Source organism: Vidua macroura, chromosome 5, assembly GCF_024509145.1.
Source record: "Vidua macroura isolate BioBank_ID:100142 chromosome 5, ASM2450914v1, whole genome shotgun sequence".
Lineage (NCBI taxonomy): Eukaryota > Metazoa > Chordata > Aves > Passeriformes > Viduidae > Vidua > Vidua macroura.
The window spans coordinates 71,454,571-71,472,803 of record NC_071575.1 but is presented as its reverse complement, the minus strand read 5'-3'; the positions used below and the strand labels follow the sequence as shown (position 1 = coordinate 71,472,803).

The window sequence follows — 18,233 nt, the reverse complement described above, 5'->3', positions numbered from 1 at the left end:
CCCTTTAAGTCTCATGGTACAGGAGCCATTTCTTTTTCTTGCTCTGCACAAAAAAAAGGAAGAGAAAAGCAAGGAATACTTAATATTCTTGAGATTATATATGCTCCTGCTAGCACTGCAGAATAGTGAGCCAAGGGCATCTCTGCTTATTTTAGTCCTATTAAAATGTGTTGCAAGGAAGAAGAAAAGTCAACACACTGTTTGTCAAACAGAAAGGATCCAAATTGTTTGGGAAAGGAACTTCGCAGGAAGAACTTTGAAGGGGGAATCACAAAACAGGACAGGATTATGAAACTATGATAAATATACATCAGCATTTCAGAACTCCCTGAAAAATATTCCAAACAGAGGACAAACAGAAGGAAAATCAGTTTAGATCCTGAGTAGCAGATGATGAACTTGGTGGGGGTTTCCAGGAGGGATTCCTGAGCATTCACTTGTTTTTTTTTTTCCACTTTGATTTTTTGCAAATGAGAATCCTCCTCCTCTGTAAGATACCTGGAATTTGTACTTGGCAGCTGGATGGCTGCAGATGCCTGTCTCATTAGCAAGAGCTCACCAGGATTACAATAATTCCAATTGGCTGTGAGTCTGCTGAGAGACATTTTTATGCTATGGTGAAAGAGAAATTCATTGAGCCAAATCTCACAGACTTCTGATTTTACATAGTTAAAAATACAGATTACACAAAAGCAAAATGCTTCATTCACTGGAGTCACTCCCACAGATGGAAGACAGGATAGAGGAGAAGATGATCAGACACAATCCTGAAATGTTTTTATCACAGGATGTACAGCACTTTCCCCAGGAGAAAATAAATGAACCTTGTTATTTCCCTGAGGTCACTGAATTTACACTGGAATTAGATTAATAAAAAAAGTCCTTTGGGACTATTCATTTTAGTAGGAGTTGATCTGTAGGTCACAAGCATTTTTCATCTCCTATTTCCAGCATCCAACCCAACGAGCAGAGGGAGGAGACTGGAAAGATTTTTTCAGGAGCCCTGAAACCTTGTCATTGTGCAAACACCCAAAGCCTTCAAATGCTTCCTCCAACAGCTCACAGGAAAGCCAGGAACGGGTCATTTCCAAAGGTAAATACACAGGAAAAAGTATTCACATGTACATATATTTATATATAACTTCCAGCTCTACCACTTCTGCACAAGACTGCACCTCTCTAAAAAACAGAATGAACTCCAAGCTCTCCAAGAATCTTCCTGCCTTGGCACTTCAGGTGAAGGGACAAAGTGCCACAACCCAGAAGAAGTTTGAATTTACTCTCACCTGTCTTCTTAAAGCAGCTGCACAGACTGTAGCCATCAAAAGCTAAAGGATAATTCACTTTTTAATGAAGAGAAAGGCAAGATTGTTGATTTATGTACTTATTTTAAATGCTCAACTAAGTATTCAGAAGCTTCTTTTCCCCCCACAGACCTCAGAGTCTCAGAATCTTTCTCTGAGGAGCAAAATGAAATGGCTCTCTCAGTAAAATGCTCAGTTTTGAGAAGACAGGCTGGGAGAGCTGGGGGTGCTCACCTGGAGAGGAGAAGGATCCAGGGAGAGCTTCCAGCACATTCCAGGCCCTAAAGGGGCTCCAGGAGAGCTGCAGAGGGACTGGGGACAAGGCCTGCAGGGACAGGACACAGGGAATGGCTCCCACTGCCAGAGGGCAGGGATGGATGGGATCTTGGGAATTGGGAATTCCTGGCTGGGCTGGAATTGCCAGAGCAGCTGGGGCTGCCCCTGCATCCCTGGAATGTCCAAGGCCAGGCTGGACACTGGGGCTGGAGCAGCCTGGGACAGTGGGAGGTGTCCCTGCCCATTGAACTGGATGGGTTTTAAGGTCCCTTTCAATCCCAGCTGTTCTGTGCCTCTTGAAGGAAGTCAGACCATGTCTCATTTTTGTGAGGTATAAAATTGTGGTGTGTATTTACCACAGAAATACTGACAGAGCTTCAAAAATGCCATACATTCTCCAGCGATAAAAGAATTTTTTCTCTGCAAACCAATGTAATTTATCTGGTCCCAGCAACATCTAACACCAGCACACTCCACAGGAAGTTATTTCACACTACTGGCAGTGTTGGATATCTCTTTGTGCTTTGACAAATCAATGCTTTCCATAGATCTGGCCCAGATGTGCATGTGCCAAATGAACAACTACCACCCAGTCTCATCTTCTGTCCAAAATTACTCCCACACTGTGATACACTAATTTAGGGAGGAAAGAAAGAACAAGGAAACTCTCCAGCACTCAAACAGCACAAGAGAACAACAGGCAGATGCTGTAAAAGGACAGAAAATCAGTTATCATTTCTCCACAAGCTAATACACTTCTGTTATTGTTGGGAGCTGAGAGAACATGATGTTTACTGAGCTAGTCAGCAGCAGAAGAAAACAAACACCATTGTACCACTCATCATGTGGCACAACAGATAACTCCAGGAGCACAGCAATGCTAGAGGGATGATCAGCTGCAGAACTACGAAACCACTCACCTCCCTCTGTAAAAATGCTATTTTCCAGCTTCAAAAGCATCCCAGCCTCAAACCAGGATTTAACATCGTGGATCCCACCAGAGAACACACATCACACACACATTAATCTTTATTCTGTCTATCACTCCTGTTCCCACAAATGTGGGCAGCTTACCTGCACCAAACTCCTACAAAAAGAGCTTTGATGTGGATGAAATGCACACCAGATTTGTCTGCTCAGTCCCCAGACCAAGAAGCTCAGCACAAACTGAGAACAACCAAAGGAAATTGAATGAAGTTTAGTAAGTCCAAGTGCTGAGTCCTGCATTTTGGCCACAGTAACCCCCTCCAGTGCTCTAGGCTGGGGATGGTGTGGCTGGGCAGGGAGCAGGCAGAAAGCGACCTGGGCTTGCTGGTCAACAGCCGGCTGAACATGAGCCAGCAGTGTGCCCTGGTGGCCAAGAAGGCCAATGGCTCCTGGCCTGGATCAGGAATGGTGTGGCCAGCAGGAGCAGGGAGCTCATTCTGCCCTGTGCTCAGCACAGGTGAGGGCACAGCTCGAGCGCTGTGTCCAGTCCTGGCCCCTCAGTTTGGGAAGGAGCTTGGGATGCGTCCAGAGGGGACAATGAGGCTGGAGAGGGGCTGGGAGCACAAAGCCTGTGAGGAACTGAGCTGGGGGTGCTCAGCCTGGAGAAAAGGAGACTCAGGGCTGGCCTCAGCTCTCTCCACAGCTCCTGAAAGGTGCCTGTGCTCAGCTGGGCTTGGGCTCTGTCTCCAGGCAGCACTGACAGAGCCAGAGCACACAGGCTCAAGCTGAGCCAAGGGAAATTCAGGTTGGATATCAGGAAAAAGCTTTTCCAGAAAGGTGATAAAGTTCTGGAATGGCTGCCCGGGGAGGTGGTGGGGTCACCACCCCTGGATGTGTTTAAAAAGCCTGGATGTGGCACTGGGTGCCAGGGTCTGCCTGAGCTGTTGGGCTGGGCTCGATGCTCTTGGAGGTCTCTCCCAACCCAGGGATTTTGTGAAATGCTTTTCCCGGCACCATGGCAGGTCCTACAGGCAATCACAGGCCCAAAGAGCTCAGCTGGTGTTGCTAAACCACAAAGCTTCCAGAGGATGGAGTATCTTATTCTCCATCAAGTACTTGATGGAGTATCTTGGAGTATCTGTGGACATATAGATGTCCACAGCAAATGTGGAAAAAAACAGGTTTCTAAACAAATCTGGAGTCTCCTCCACCTCCATTTTCAAGTCTATTTCCTGTTTGATGGGGAGGATTCAGTTTTAGCACACAGCACCCTGTGAATGTACCTCAGACTGAAGCACTGGGGAAGCAGCTCTATTTCCATGGAAAGGTTTGGGTGGGAAGGGACCTTAAAGCCCATCCAATGCCACCCCTGCCATGGGCAGGGACACCTCCCGCTGTCCCAGGTTGCTCCAAGCCCCATCTAACCTGGCCTTGGACACTGCCAGCAATCCAGGGGCAGCCCCAGCTGCTCTGGGAATCCCAACCCATCCCCTTCCCATCCTCCCAGCCAAGAATTTCTTCTTTAAATCTCAGAAATCCAACCTCCTTCACCATAAAGCCATTCCCCCTTTGTCCCATTTCCCCCTCTATTTTATTCTACAAGGGTCAACAACAAAAATAACTCAGGTGGAAACAAATCCATGAATTTTCAAGCTCCAAATGCCCACAATCCGTCCCCATTTAGGTTGGGAAGGTGCTGAATACCTTTGGAGCACTAACAAGCTCAGTGCTGTGAACCTGAATTTGCGGTGCCATCCACACCCCCCCTACTTCATCTCATCCCCTGTCACTTCATTCCCTTCACAGGAATATTTTTGCCACCAAATCCTGCATTTGCTGCCCCCCACCCCCTTATATTTTGCACTGTGGCAAAAAAATTCAGCTACAACCTTTAAGGTGATCCATTTACAGGCACCAACTTCACAATTACACCTTGAACAAGAATCTGATTTGAGATTCAGTAAGAATTTCTGTTTACACTGAGGACTCATTTTTCCTCACAGAGTTTATATTACATTTTTTCTCTCTGTTTTCTAGTGCAGATGAGCAATTCCTTTTGCCAGCCTGCTGTCAGCTTCCTACCTGCCCAATAAAACACCAAGAAAATTAGATTATGTCAATTTTTAAGAGAAAACTGTTAACATTAATGAATAATAAATGTTTCATGTCTGTAAATTTGCTTTTTCTGATGCCTCCAGCCAGGCTGGTTGGATAACTGCCTGCCTATTTTACCTGCCCTAGGGCCAGCCCTGTTAAGTGTGATTACTGCTAAGCTATGGATGGCAAACTGAGGCTTAATTATCCATTTCCTGACTAGAAAATTTGTTTCACAGGAAGAACATTGCAGTAACAGTATGTGGGCATTATGCTTCTGCAGATTCTTTTTTATGAAGCAAAACTGAAAGAACAGATAATGCAAATACAACTTTTAGGAAATTAATGCTCAGTTAGGACCAGGTAATTCTTACAGGAAAGGAGGGTTGAAGACCCTGCTGGCTTTCACCACAACTGTGGGTGTTCAATGTCTTTGTGTCCCTCTAAAAGCCTTTTTTCTTCTGCTCCCCAGTATCAGAGCAGACTTATGTAAATATTTGTGGTTAAAGGCAGAAAAGAGTATTACAGGACACACAGGTGCAGCTTGGAAATCCAGGAATAATCCTCTTTTCCTTCTGGATCAGGTTTCTTTGAGCATGGAATTCACTCTTCTTCAATCAGCATCGCTCATTCAAATGAAAATACTCATTAAAGACAGTGGGAAACACCACCAAAAAAAAAAAAAAAAAAGCAAGCTGACAGAATTTAAATATTTTTCATCTGATCAGGAAAAAAAGGACATTTTAGTGAAGTGCAATTGAACTGAGTGCTGAATCACTGAGGGGGGGAATCAAACAAAGCTCCAGTTTTCACAGGAATCCACAGTAAACTTCCCACCACCTGTTCCAAGCGCTCTGTGCTGTATCACACACCTTGTTGAGGCTCCCAGTTCCTCACTTTAAAACACCTTTGAAGCTCCAAACACACAGTTTGTGGTACCAACTGCTCAAAGCAGCGTGGCTGAAAGCTTGTCCTGCTCAAAGCTCCAGCTGCATTTCATATGTGGCCAAGGCAGGACTCACTGATGTACTGACCTCTTCCTCCAGCAAAAACACAAAAAATCTGTTTAACAGCAGCAGCCCTGGGCAAAACTCAGAATTTCTGGGATACACAAGATCCGTTCCTCCCGAAGAAATTGGGTGATGTTTTCACTGGTTTATGGTTTGGGTGAGAGTTAAAGGATAATTCTTTTACTGGTCCCTCAGAAATCTGCAGAAAACAAATGCTGGGGAGGTACTACACAGAAATATTGTAAAAACTCTGCTGAATAGGTTTCACAATTTATCACATTAAGGCTGGAAAAGACCCATAAATTCACCATGTCAAACTGTTCCTCCAGCACTGCCAAGGCCACCACTGACCCACATGCCCAAGTGCCACATCCACACAGTGGTTTTTTTTAATCCCTTCAGGAATGGGGATTCCACCACTGCCCTGGACAGTGGAATTCACAGGAGGAATTTTTCCTGTTATCAAAATCTAAACCTCAGTAGTGCCCAGCACAGGGGGATTCATGTGATATGTATCACATAATTGTCATACATACTTACACCAGTCCAGATAATAAAATACACAGTATGGCATTAAAATTATCAAAATCACCCCTCAGGAAAGAAAATTAAGGGGATTATTTTGTCTTGTTATTCTCCATGTTACACCACACCAAAGGACCTAAAATACAAACTAGAGTACAAAAAGGTACAGAAAAGTACAGCCTTAGCCAAAAGACAATTGCGAACAACAAAGGATTTGTGGAGTTAAACAAAGAAAGCAGTTGCTAGAAGCAACAAATAATCATTTCAGCAGAGCACTGTGGATGTCTAGAAAGCTCAGTTTCCTCTCTGCAGGAAACAGCTGCAATGTGCCAAGGAAACTTCAGTATTGAAAAGTAGGAGGAAAAAAAAAAAGCAGCGTAGAAAGAAACCTATTAGAATGCAGTTATTCCCATTGCTGATGGCCGTGGCCACACAGCAATCCCAGCATTTGCTTTCTCATTTGGGTTCGAGCCCTTGTGATCGCTGCAGCATTTGTGGTGCTCCGGCAGCCGAGGCCGAGCACAGCCGCGGGAGAGAGCGGCACCGAGCCCGAGAGCCAGGGAACGGCACCGGGGAAGGGAGGGGAGGTCAGCGTGCGAGGAACAAAACACCCGAAAAAAGAGGAGAGGTCAGCCTGTGAGAGGGGGAGTAAAATACCCGTGAAGGGAGGTCAGCCTGTGAGGGGAGGAATAAAATACCCGTGAAGGGAGGTCAGCCTGTGAGGGGGAGAACATGGTACCCGGGAACAGAGGAGAGGTCAGCCTGTGAGGGGGGTTACAAGGTACCCGAGAAGGGAGGAGAGGTCAGTGTGTGACGGGGAGAACAAAACACCCGAAAAAGGAGAAGTCAGCGTGTGAGGGGGGGAATAAAATACCCGAGAAGAGAGGAGAGCTCTCAGCCTGTGAGGGGGAGAACAAGGTACCCGGGAACAGAGGAGAGGTCAGCGTGAGAGGGGGAATAAAACACTCGTGAAGGGAAGTCAGCCTGTGAGGGGGAGAACAAGGAACTCGAGAAGAGAGGAGAGGTCAGTGTGTGACGGGGAGAACAAAACACCCGAAAAAGGAGAAGTCAGCCTGTGAGGGGGGGAATAAAATAGCCGAGAAGAGAAGAGAGGCTAGCGTGTTAGGGGAGAACGAGGTACCCGAAAAAGGAGAGGTCAGCCTGTGACGGGGAGAACGAAACACCCGAAAAAGGAAGAGAGGTCAGCGTCTGAGAGGGGGGAACAAAACAACCGAGAAGGGAGGAGAGGTCAGCGTGTGAGGAACAAATACCTGAGAAGACAGGAAAGGTCAGCCTGTGAGGGGGGAATAAGGTACCCGAGAAGGGAGGAGAGGTCATTATGTGAGAGGGGGAATAAAATACCCGAGAAGAGAGGCGAGGTCAGCCTGTGAGGGGGGAACAAGGTACCCGAGATGAGAGGGATCATCTCCCACATTCACTGCCCTGCACATGCTACCGTGAGCCGAGAGCTCCTCAGGCACTGTCAAGCTGAAAATGATCCCAGGAATTGCTGCAGTGAGGGAGTTTGAAGTGCAAGTTGTTGGTAGCATCAAGTGTCGACTTCCCAGAGGTGTGGAAGATGCATTTAAGTGCTCCGCAAGCAATAACCCATGACAAATGCACTCATTTGTTACTGCCTTCCCCCCATCACAGTGGCTTTGACACTGATCATTTCAAAGGCTGGGCCTTGCCGTGAAAATGTCAAGCAACACCTGAGATCAAAGACACATTTTGAACATGTTTACCTTACCAGTATTTAAGTCCCTGAGTTAATCAGAATAAAATGCATAAGTGAGGAGACACTAAAATCTGCTCCTTTCTGAAATTCAGGGGTTATTCATATTTCCCCCTGCTTCCAACCTTATTTTTATGGGTTTAAAAATATCCTCTCTGGGGAAAAGAGCCTGTCCAGAGCAGTTCAGCACAAATTCTTCCTCCTGACTGCCCTTACACCCCACGAGACATCACAAGCAGCTCCATTTCAAGAGATCACACTGAAAATGTTTTATAAAGCTCCCTGGGACAAGAACAACTCTACTTCGACCCACTGTGTCTCCACTGAGCTACAAATTTCCACAGGTTCATTAAACTAAATGGACTTATTTGAATTTTATAATTGAAAACTGTTGTCTTAAAGACAAGTCCCAAATGGGGTGATCTACAGCTTCCAGCACTATTTAACCTCAAAGTGTATAATTTGATAATTCAGGTTTTGAAACCTCTCCAGAGGCTCATGGAAACCACTGTAAAAGTTGGGTCCTTATAAAACAAAACCAGACAGAAGGAAAAAAAAAAAAAAAAGACTCCAAAAGGTATTTAACAATTTAACTTGGCAACAACACGTTGAATGTTTTCTTATTATCTTCACAGGTTAATGGATTGTTTCTGTGAAATTCTGGATTTGTGGAAATGAATTAAAGCATTCAGGAAAGATACTTCTTCACAAAGACCATGAGGTGCTAGAAAGCAGACAGTCAAAAACTGTAGTGTCCAAGTCAATGGGCATGGGAAATGAGGTATTCTGAGAAGTGACTGAACAATTATAAATAATAATTTAAAAAAGAAGTGAAATCCTGAGGCTAGCACCCTCCACCCTCACCAAGGGGAACAAAGGTACTCAGCCTGCAGGGAACTCCCTCTCCCTTGTGCAAAGAAATAGCTCACTACAAGAACAGCAGCACCAAGTCTGTTCACAATCCTGTTAAGCACCCAGAGCAAACAGAGCATTTTAAAACATTTTCCTCCTCTACTTACATTCCATTAATCTTTCATGCTGTTTACACAGTTGGTTAGAGCATTTTCAACAGAAGCTGGTGATCTTTTTATCATTGAGGACTTGCAGATGGGTACAGGAGAGATGCAGCAAAAAGGCTGAGCAGCCTCCAGCCACCTAAATAAATACCAGCAGGGAATTCTTTATTTTGCTAAATTAACCGACCTTTAATCAAATTTCCTTACCCCAATACAAATGATGCCAGGGGAGTGAGTGATCAGCTGGTTTCTGAAACAAATATTAGATTGCAGTGGCTTCAACAGAATTCCCCTCCTTCAGGTGGCTCCAACAGCAGCACAGGAAGAGTTTCAATCCCACACACAGGAAAACCCCAGGGACACCAAGCAGCTGCACATTTTCCAGGTGGGAACAGGGATGGAGGCAGCAGACAGCCCCAGAGATGCCACTTACACCTCCAGGCACAAGCAGAGGGACTCAGCTGCCACTCCACTGTGTGAGACCCTGTCCAGGACTGTCTCCATGTCCAGGAAACCACAGGGCCCAACTCTTCTTTTGGCAATTAATTTTAAATCCAAAAATCAAATCAGCCATTCCACGTGTTACCACATTCCCAGGAGAAAGTCAAAGCCCTAAGGATCAGTATTTCCAGATCTGCAAGAGCAGAGGCTGGACAGTGCTACTCAGACCTGTCACTTGGATCATTAAGGCATAAAGAACATTTTGGGACCCACTCCCCATGCTGCACCATGAACCCATCCTTGGTATCCCACCTGCAGGAACCAGCAGGAGGCTTGGGGAATTTCATCATCCACCTGAAGGTTTCAAAACCGCACCAGAACCAAGAGCTGTTGAAGGCAACACCTCTGGAAGAGTTCAAAGCACAATCATTTCCTAACAAAACCCAGTATTTCCAGTTCCTAGTTTTACCAGGGTAGGTTCAACTCCTGCTCTGCACTGGTTAAAGGTAAAATAAGAGCTGAAAATAAAGTGCTTTGAGCTTTTAACTTGGCACACTCACACCTCTTGTCCTTTGCTATGTGGTTGTGTATTCACATTTACTCATTTTTAAATGCAACCAAGGGTCTGTATCAATCTACAGCCCAACACTTGCAAAATACCTAAACATTTTATACAAGTGCCTGGAGATCATTTCAAGGAAATTTATAGTTTACAACCACACTCTGCCATATACAATTTATTTTCAGGGAATTTCTGAAGTACTTTTCTCATAGAAGAACAGCTACCTTTATAACACTGGAAAACACCATTTGCAATAAAAGTGGTTTTAAGAGACCATTACAGATCAGAATAACTCAAATTTATTCCTTGTAGCAGCTATTTCTCAAATGCAACAGCTCCACATCCCTGTTCCTCACTCTCCATCACAAACTGGGATCTCAGCTCGACTGTTTTAGACACAGAAAAGTCCAAATGCCAGGTCATCAGCAAAAATCCATTCAGCAAGTTCATTTATAATGAAAATAATAGCCACAGCATTAAAGAAAAAGAATCCCACCTGTGAAAAATAAAGTATGGTCAAGGTTTTTTGCCTGCAATCTCAACTTCTGCAGAGATCTGTTGGGTGCATCTGCTTCTGTGAAAACTCAGCACAAAAATTTCACTGAGGTCTTACAGAGTCACTGCTAAAGTTTGTTTTCCCCCAATTAAAGAAGCTATTAAAGGCCAGTTTTAAAAAATAGCAACCTTTAATTGGGAAGAAAAACACACAACAATAAATAAAAAGCAGACACATTCACCAATTAAAAATCTGACAAGATCTCTCAGTCTTAAAAAAAAAAAAAGCATTTGCTAAATGCCAGGTTGCTTGTTTCAAAATACAAAAGCTGCTTCAACCAGCTACCAACAAAACAAAAGGTTAAGAAAAATCAATATACAAACACGTGTTTGTCCTCTGAGTGATAAAAGAAAATATTCCTCAAGTTGTCCTCCAGCAGGAGAGCCAAATTTGCTCCGTTATCTGCATGGTTTTTAAAAAGACACTGCCAAAGCCCCTGGGATCAGCAGATTTCTGTGACAGCATCTTGACCTTACAAAGTACCTTTTATTTAATGAACTTGAGGGATCTTTCTTAGCCACAAAGGAACGAGCAGGTTTTAGAGGTGTGTGTGCTGAGGAATGAGCACAAGTGCAGCAGCACAGGGATAGAAGCTGTAAAGCCCCGATATCCAATATCCACTCTGGAAGTCACAATCCCAGGAGCTCTTTTCTTGTAGCAAATAATGCTCATTTCTTCTGAGCACTTTGAGGACAAGAACAAATTGAAGATACTTCCAATAGCTGTAAAGGCACAGGGAAAAGAAGGGAAGCTCCCTGGAGCTGCAGCCAAATTGGGAATTTAAGGGCAGACTTTGCAAACACTCATTAAGCTTCCCAGACACTCTTTACTTCCAAAAGATTTATTGCTGGGGACAATCCCTTTATTTCTCCTTTGGGAGAAACAAGAGGGGAACTGGCCAAGAACTCAGTGTGACCCCAGCACTGCTGGGGGTGGACTATACCTACCTAAATTTGGGAATTCCCTGGGAGCTCCTGGCTCTTTTGAGATGGATCAGTCCTGTCCTGGGACAGCTGCACGTCCCTCACTGCTGACAGTGCTCATGGAACATTCTTCCAAATTAATCCATCCTTGAGGCTGCCTTTAGTCTCTGATCTTGGCAACAACCAGAAAACCAAGGTGAATTCCATGAGTGCATGGATCCTCCCACAGGAAACAACTGGCAAAGAACAAATGTGTTCCCTGACACAACAGGAAAAAGTGACACCTAAGAGGGACAGAAAGGAATGACAAATGGGACACTCTTTCCTGTTGGGCTTTCCTTCATCTCAGAGCTTTTTGTATTCAGAGCTGCTGAAAAGCAGCACCACAGAGAGCAGGGATAACTTAAAATTCCCAAACCAGACCCCATAAAATACCATTTCTGACTGGATTTTAGTGCTGCTATGCAAGTTAAACTTGGTCATGGATCTCGCCCCAAACACTCTCCCTGGAAGTGAGACACTTGCTCCTGGGAAGTCCAGTCACAAAACTACTAGAATCCCTAAATCTGGGATTACAGAAAAGGGAATTATTCAGTCTCTTGTGAGTGAGAGCTGCTGAGCTCGAGTTAATACCAGAAATTATCCCTTCGTTAATAAAATAATTTCTATTTTAAAAAAGCCTTTCAGCTTCACACTTCAAAGCACTTCATAGACAATAGAAAGAGATTTTGCAGACCTTAAAAATGACTTGAAGAACCTCCTCTGGTTTTGTTTGTTTACAGCACAAAAATGCAGTCAAAGTTTTGCTCTTTTTCATCCATTGTTCCCTTTATGGACCTTTCACACAGCAACAAGGGAGAAATAAACAGCCTAAATAAACAGGGACATGCAAGTGTAAAACCACACGGATTGGCAGAAGTCTCTATTATGCATAAATGTTTTGGAAATAAAGCCATCAACAAAAGGCAACTCAGCCACATTTCAAACCAACAGCTCGCTGTTAAGATTTGTAATATTTTTTCTGAAGCTGAGTAAAATTACATTTAAGCCACCCAGGTTTAAATTTGTCTGCAGGGGTATTTTATGACCATACTAAAAAATTCACCTGTTGCTTGGCAAGTTCATCCTCACCTGAGTTCCTACACAAAAACAACATACGGAGAAAAGTGATTTAAATTCCTTTTCACACCATTTGCTTTCTGCACTTGGCTAAGCCTAAGAAACATCAATATTATTACCACAACACTTTTTCCTTCCTCTGCAATCAGTTCTACCCTCAGGTTTTCATGGTCTGGCTCAATTTGACAGACCAAGCTCTGCAGAGAATCTCTACATCCAAACCAAGTTCTAATTAAATTCTGGAAGTTTAGTTATCAGGCTGTTCTGTTGAATAACCTTAATTTCATAAAGTCAATAACTCAATGTTGTGTCTAAAAGCCAGGCCTAAACTAGCCAAGGTATCAGTGCCTGGAAGCCAAAGATTATGAGACAGACATTTTATTTGGAGAACAGAGCACTGTGAGCTCACTCTTCTGGTTTTAAATAAATTTAATAAACCCAGATTTATTAAAATAGAGGTACAAAAAGAAGACCTTAAAATACTCTTGGAAATTACAGGAAATGTGGAAAAAAGATGATGACAACAGGAAATGCTGCACAACCAGTGCATGTTTATTATTCTTCCACTGACAGTGGCACCAGTTTTTTTTTATAGAACCAACATCTCCCTCAAGTTTTGCAAGACTTCAAAGATTTCAGAGCAATGAAAAAGAATTGAATTTTGTCCTAAACACTATAATTCACAGAGGATATTTAAATCATAACTCTTCCTAGATACAGAACTAGTGCCACAATAACTTCTCCAAAACCAGAATGACCACAGATTCTCTCCGAGACACTGGAGTAGGAGCCAAAGTTTGGGAGCTCAGTACAACTGCCAGCATCCTGCTGGTGTGACTGCAGCTGCCCACACCCACTGTGTAAGAACATTCAAAACACATAAGAATATTTAAAATATGTAAGAGCATTCAAAACCTTCATTGTGTGCAATCAGCTGCCAATCCTCTGGTTTTAAGCAGCACAGAAAAGATTTAAGGAAAGTACTGGGGGGAGAACAGTGAATTCACATCCAAGACTATCACAGAACCATCGTCCAGCAGAGTTCAGGAATGTGGGCAGATAAAAATCAATGGCTAAACATGACTGAACACAACTCTTTCTTTTCAGTGCCAACAAGACAGACTTGGAAACAGCAGCACTTTGCCCACTCTGGCATTCCCACACAGGATGGGGTCCACACGCTGGACTTGCTGGTCCTCCAGATTTCCAGCCAGATGAATTTTACTCGGTGCTGCTGTGTTTGAGGGTAGGGGTCATTTATGGACCCCACAGCAGTAACATGACAGTGCCTTGGCCTTCATGAAGGGCATTAAGCTGGTACTACCTGCAGGGTTTATTCCAATCTCACTGATGCTGTGAAAAGACCTCCAAGACCATTGAGTCCAACCTGTGACAGATCCCCACCTTGTCAGCCACACCAGAGCACTGAGTGCCACGTCCAGGGTTTTCTTCAAGACCTCCAGGGATGGGGACTCCACCGCTGCCCCTGGAGCGATGGAGTCCCTACGGTGTGTGAAGACTCTTCTTGTGTAGAAATTCCTCCTAAAATCCACCCTGAGGCTGTTCCCTCTCCTCCTGGGAGCAGAGCCCGACCTGCCCCCGTCTGTCCCCTGCTGTCAGGGACTTGTGCAGAGCCACAAGGTCCCGTCTCAGCCCCTTCCCAGCTCCCTCAGCCTCTCCTGGTTCTCCAGGCCCTTCCCAGCTCCATTTCCTGGACACACTCCAGCCTCTCAATGTCCTCTGAGTTGAGGAGCCCAGAACTGGACACGGCACTCGATGTATGGCCTCATCAGTGCCCAGAACAGGGGGAAATAACTTCCCCGTCCTGAGGCCACGCTATTTTAGACACAGACCAGGTGTCACTGTCCTCCTTGCCCACCTGGGCTCGTGTTCAGCCACTGACAAGCAGCACCCCCGGGTCTTGTTTTGCTGCACAAACTCCCAGCCCCTCTGCCCCGGGCTGGAGCAGTGCCGGGGGTTACTGTGGCCAAAACACAGGACCCGGCACCTGGCCTTGATGAACCTCACCCCGTTGGTCCCAGCCCCTCCATCCAGCCTGCCCAGGTTCCTCCGGCCCCAGGATGAAGCAAAGCACTTGGAGCAGGAGGAAGTGCGCCGGGCAGGGCGGCAGGGCAGCGGGACAGGCATCAGGACAAGGTTTTCTCCAGCACTGCAGCCTCCCCAGCGCTCCAGGGCCAGCAGGGACCCGAGCCTCGGGTCACCTCATGCCCAGGAGGGACCCCACATCCCGGAAGCCCGAGCCGGGCAGGCCTCCCCAGCACAGCATGGCCCGCAGCCTGCCCTAGGTCACCCTCAGAGGCGCGGAGGATGCGGAGCGGGGCCGCCCCTACCTGATAACCGAGATGAGCAGCCCCGAGGGGTCTTTGCTCCTGCCCACAGTGCTGCGGTACCTCCCAACCGCGTCGCCCGCCGCCATCTTGCGCCCCCCCCAAACACGGCGCGGACACACGTGCTGGCGCGCCGCAGCCAATCATAGGCGAGGAGGGTGGGCAGCCACCCAATGGAAGGCGAGGAGGGCGGGGCACGCAGCATCAATGCTCCGCGGAGCCTTCTGGGAGGTGTAGTTTTTATGGCCGCGGCGAGACAAATTCCCACGCAAACCTTCGGCAGGTGGTTAAAAATGAGTAAAAGGTTAAAAAATTACCGACCCGACAAGATACACCTGCAAAGACACTGGTGCCCAAAAGCTATCAATCACTCTAGGAGCGGCAGGAAACGGTGGAAGTACGAGGGACCAAAGCATCCCCTCAGGGTCCTCATGGAGCAGGGTTGCTTGAACAGTGAGAGATTTAAATGTTAATAGAGTTAAGAGTGGGTAAAGTGCATTAAGTACTTAAATTAACGCGTTCGATGAATTGGTAGTGTTAAATACTCACAGTGTGTCACAGCCTGAACGAGTTTGATCACAAATACACCACAAGAGTTGCTGACGCTTCCCTTAGTTTAATGTCTTTAAGCTACAATGTTATTAAGAATAATTTTCCCCCGTTTTCCGTGGAAAGGCAGTGGGATGACCAAAGATGAGCCAGCCCAGGTGGTACCTGAAGTCAGCTCTGAAAGCAAACCTGAATGTTTGGCACAGGAATTATGGTTTTGGAACAGATGGAGGTGACGGATTGGAATCTGTTCACAACCTCAAAAATGCTGCAACACCCAATCCTCGCTGTGTCTTCCAACGCAGGATATTCCGTGATCCTACAATGCTGAGATTCCACGATAACAAACACCAACCTCCTTGCCCACAGTCCTTGCTTTACCGTGGATACACTCCATCCCTTGCCGCGGGATCACCTTTGGAAAAAGGAAAGGTGGATCTCGCCCTGTCCAGGGCTGGAAATCCAAAGGTTGTTTTTCACCAAACATCACACAAACCTCTCCCAAGAACTGGCTCACTTTCCCCATTTCTAGGTGAGGGGATAAGGACACTTTTCCCATCACATCATTTGAGAGCTTGTGTTAAAAAACACCATGCAAACCCCAGGACTGTTGCTGCAGAGGCAGAATTCCTTAGAAAAGGCAGGAAAAACCATCATTTACATCACTTGGAGCTGCTGGGTGTTTTGTAAACCAGGTTCACTCATCACGTCAAACACGCTGCTCTTCCAGAAGTGTTTCTTCTGCCCAAAGCTGCACCTTAACGATTTAATTGCATGGAAATTGCTGAATGTAGGTGAGTCAAGAGCACCCATTTATACGAGCTGTGCTTGAAACACGAGGTAATTGGAAGCATGATAATTCCTTATTTACAAGGGGAAGAATTCCACCGTAGCTGTTGTGGAAGAGCCTGTGTTAATCAACAACTGTAGCTATGATCATTAGCAGAAGGGCAGAGTAAGAGCATGGGCACTTTAATTCTGAAATAAAAGATACTTTATTCCTGAATAAAGGAACAAGAACAGAAGAATTACTCCAAAGTAAAGTGATTTTTATCTCCGGGTAGGGTGCGCACTTCAGTGTGCTCCCGTGAAGCTGTTCTGCTACATTTCCCCTGTGCAGACGAGCTCTTCGCTCCACAATTTCCTATGCAGCTATGTCAAAATAAAAATCTCATTTTCCTTGTTTTTCTGAGCAGGTTTGCCAATGCCTTTGCCCAAGGATGGTGATTTGAATGGCAAGAGATTTGTGCACTGGCTGGAGGGAGTTTTTCCTCAAACTGCCGACTTGCCAATATTGCTTTTGTTAATTGGCAATTCCCATCGACTGCTCTGGACCAGCAGGGCCTGGAGCTTGCAGTGGGGGTGAAATCGATGGGTCCCACCTTTTCATTCCTGACAGCTGCAATAATCACCTCATTGAGGAGGAACTTCATCAGGACAAACAACAGCAAATCTGCCCCAGAACTGTGACCCGGCTGCCTTTCAGTCCTGGGCTCTAATTGCTGACCCACTGCCTGGTTTCATTGACCAGCCCTTTCCCTTCACTCTTCACCCAAGCAAAGCCACAGGTGGGAATTTATGTTTTCTTTAAATAAAAGGGGAGAAATCGACGAGGCCTGGCTGATGCAGCACATGAAGGCTGAGGTCTTTCTTGATTAATAATATATGATAAAAATGAGGCTGAAGGCTCATGAGAACATCATTTTTCTTTACACAATTTACAGAGAAAGGTCTCAATCTGAAAACTGATGGAAGGGAAAACAGGCAAAAGATTTTTTTTTTTTTCTTTTTCACATTCCTTTCACATAGTGTTTTAGTATCTGGTAAAATGGGTGGTTCCTGGATTACTGAAAGCAAAGAAAGTCCAAACTGACAAACAAAATGTTCATGATGGTGAATGAATCCTTGTCACAACTTGTCAACAGAGATCAGATTGGCTCAGTACAGGGTCCCCCATTCAGAAGGGAACGGGAATCACAGATGGTTTCACTTGTCCTTCCCATCCATCCTCCCTTCAATAACAAAAAAGAAAAGGAGGGGTGAGCTTGTACTGAGCTTTTCCTCATCAACTGGGCCAGTTTCCCACACAGTGCAGAGTTCTGCCAAAGAGAATTCTGAAGAGGCACAGGCAGAGCAGTTTTTTGGGAAATAATGGTTTATTCCCTTGGGAAGTGTTTTACAAACTCTACTGGTCAGAGTTCCCTTCCCCATGTGACTTGTGTGACACTAAGGGATTGCTTCCCTCCTTTCCTGAGGCAATTTCACCTGCAATCCCTTTCCACAGTCTATTCCCTGATATTTTCTAAGTGTTTCCTGGGAATTCTTGTGAATTCCTAAACCTAAGAGATTTCGGGCTGATGTACACATGGGATCTCTCAACCACAGCTTTAACATTTGAAAAGAATACCACAAGTGCTTTGTTATTTCATTTCAAACATTAGTGAAAATGTCAGACCAAAGGGTTCAGCCCACACCAGCTTCTTACAGGTGCAATTGCCTTGTGTGTAATGCCTTAATATTGGTTATAATGAAACCCCCTTTGACTTCCAGCAGTGTAGATGGGAGCAGAGTGAAGGCCAGAATTTCCATCTAAGCTGGAGGAGCAGTTCTGCCTGTAGAAAGTGAGCCTAATCCTGTTGGCATCTCTCAGTCAGTTTAATAAAATCTATTTTACCCTTCTTACAGAGCTGGTCACCCCCACATCAGCTGCATTAAGCTGAAATTGGTGCATGGGTAAATGAATCGTGTTCCAGCCACCTTCTACTTACAAAGAATTCTGGTTTTCTTATGAAGCTTTACCAAGCTTTGCCAAACTGCCCGAGTAAAGAACTGAGTAAAAGTGTGCTGA

At 45.3% G+C, this 18,233-nt stretch overlaps 1 protein-coding gene across 4 annotated transcripts in view; it reads right to left on the bottom strand.

Moving 5' to 3' along the window:
- EXOC4 (exocyst complex component 4) overlaps positions 1-14,943 on the bottom strand; it is a 308,957-nt gene extending 294,014 nt beyond the window's left edge. For all 4 annotated transcript variants that reach the window (XM_053978844.1, XM_053978843.1, XM_053978846.1 and 1 more), the window contains exon 1: positions 14,840-14,943. In XM_053978844.1, coding sequence (XP_053834819.1) covers positions 14,840-14,925 — 86 coding nt within the window. In that variant the 5' untranslated portion in view covers positions 14,926-14,943. The remainder of the gene's footprint in view (positions 1-14,839) is intronic.
- Between the last annotated feature and the right edge of the window lie 3,290 nt (positions 14,944-18,233).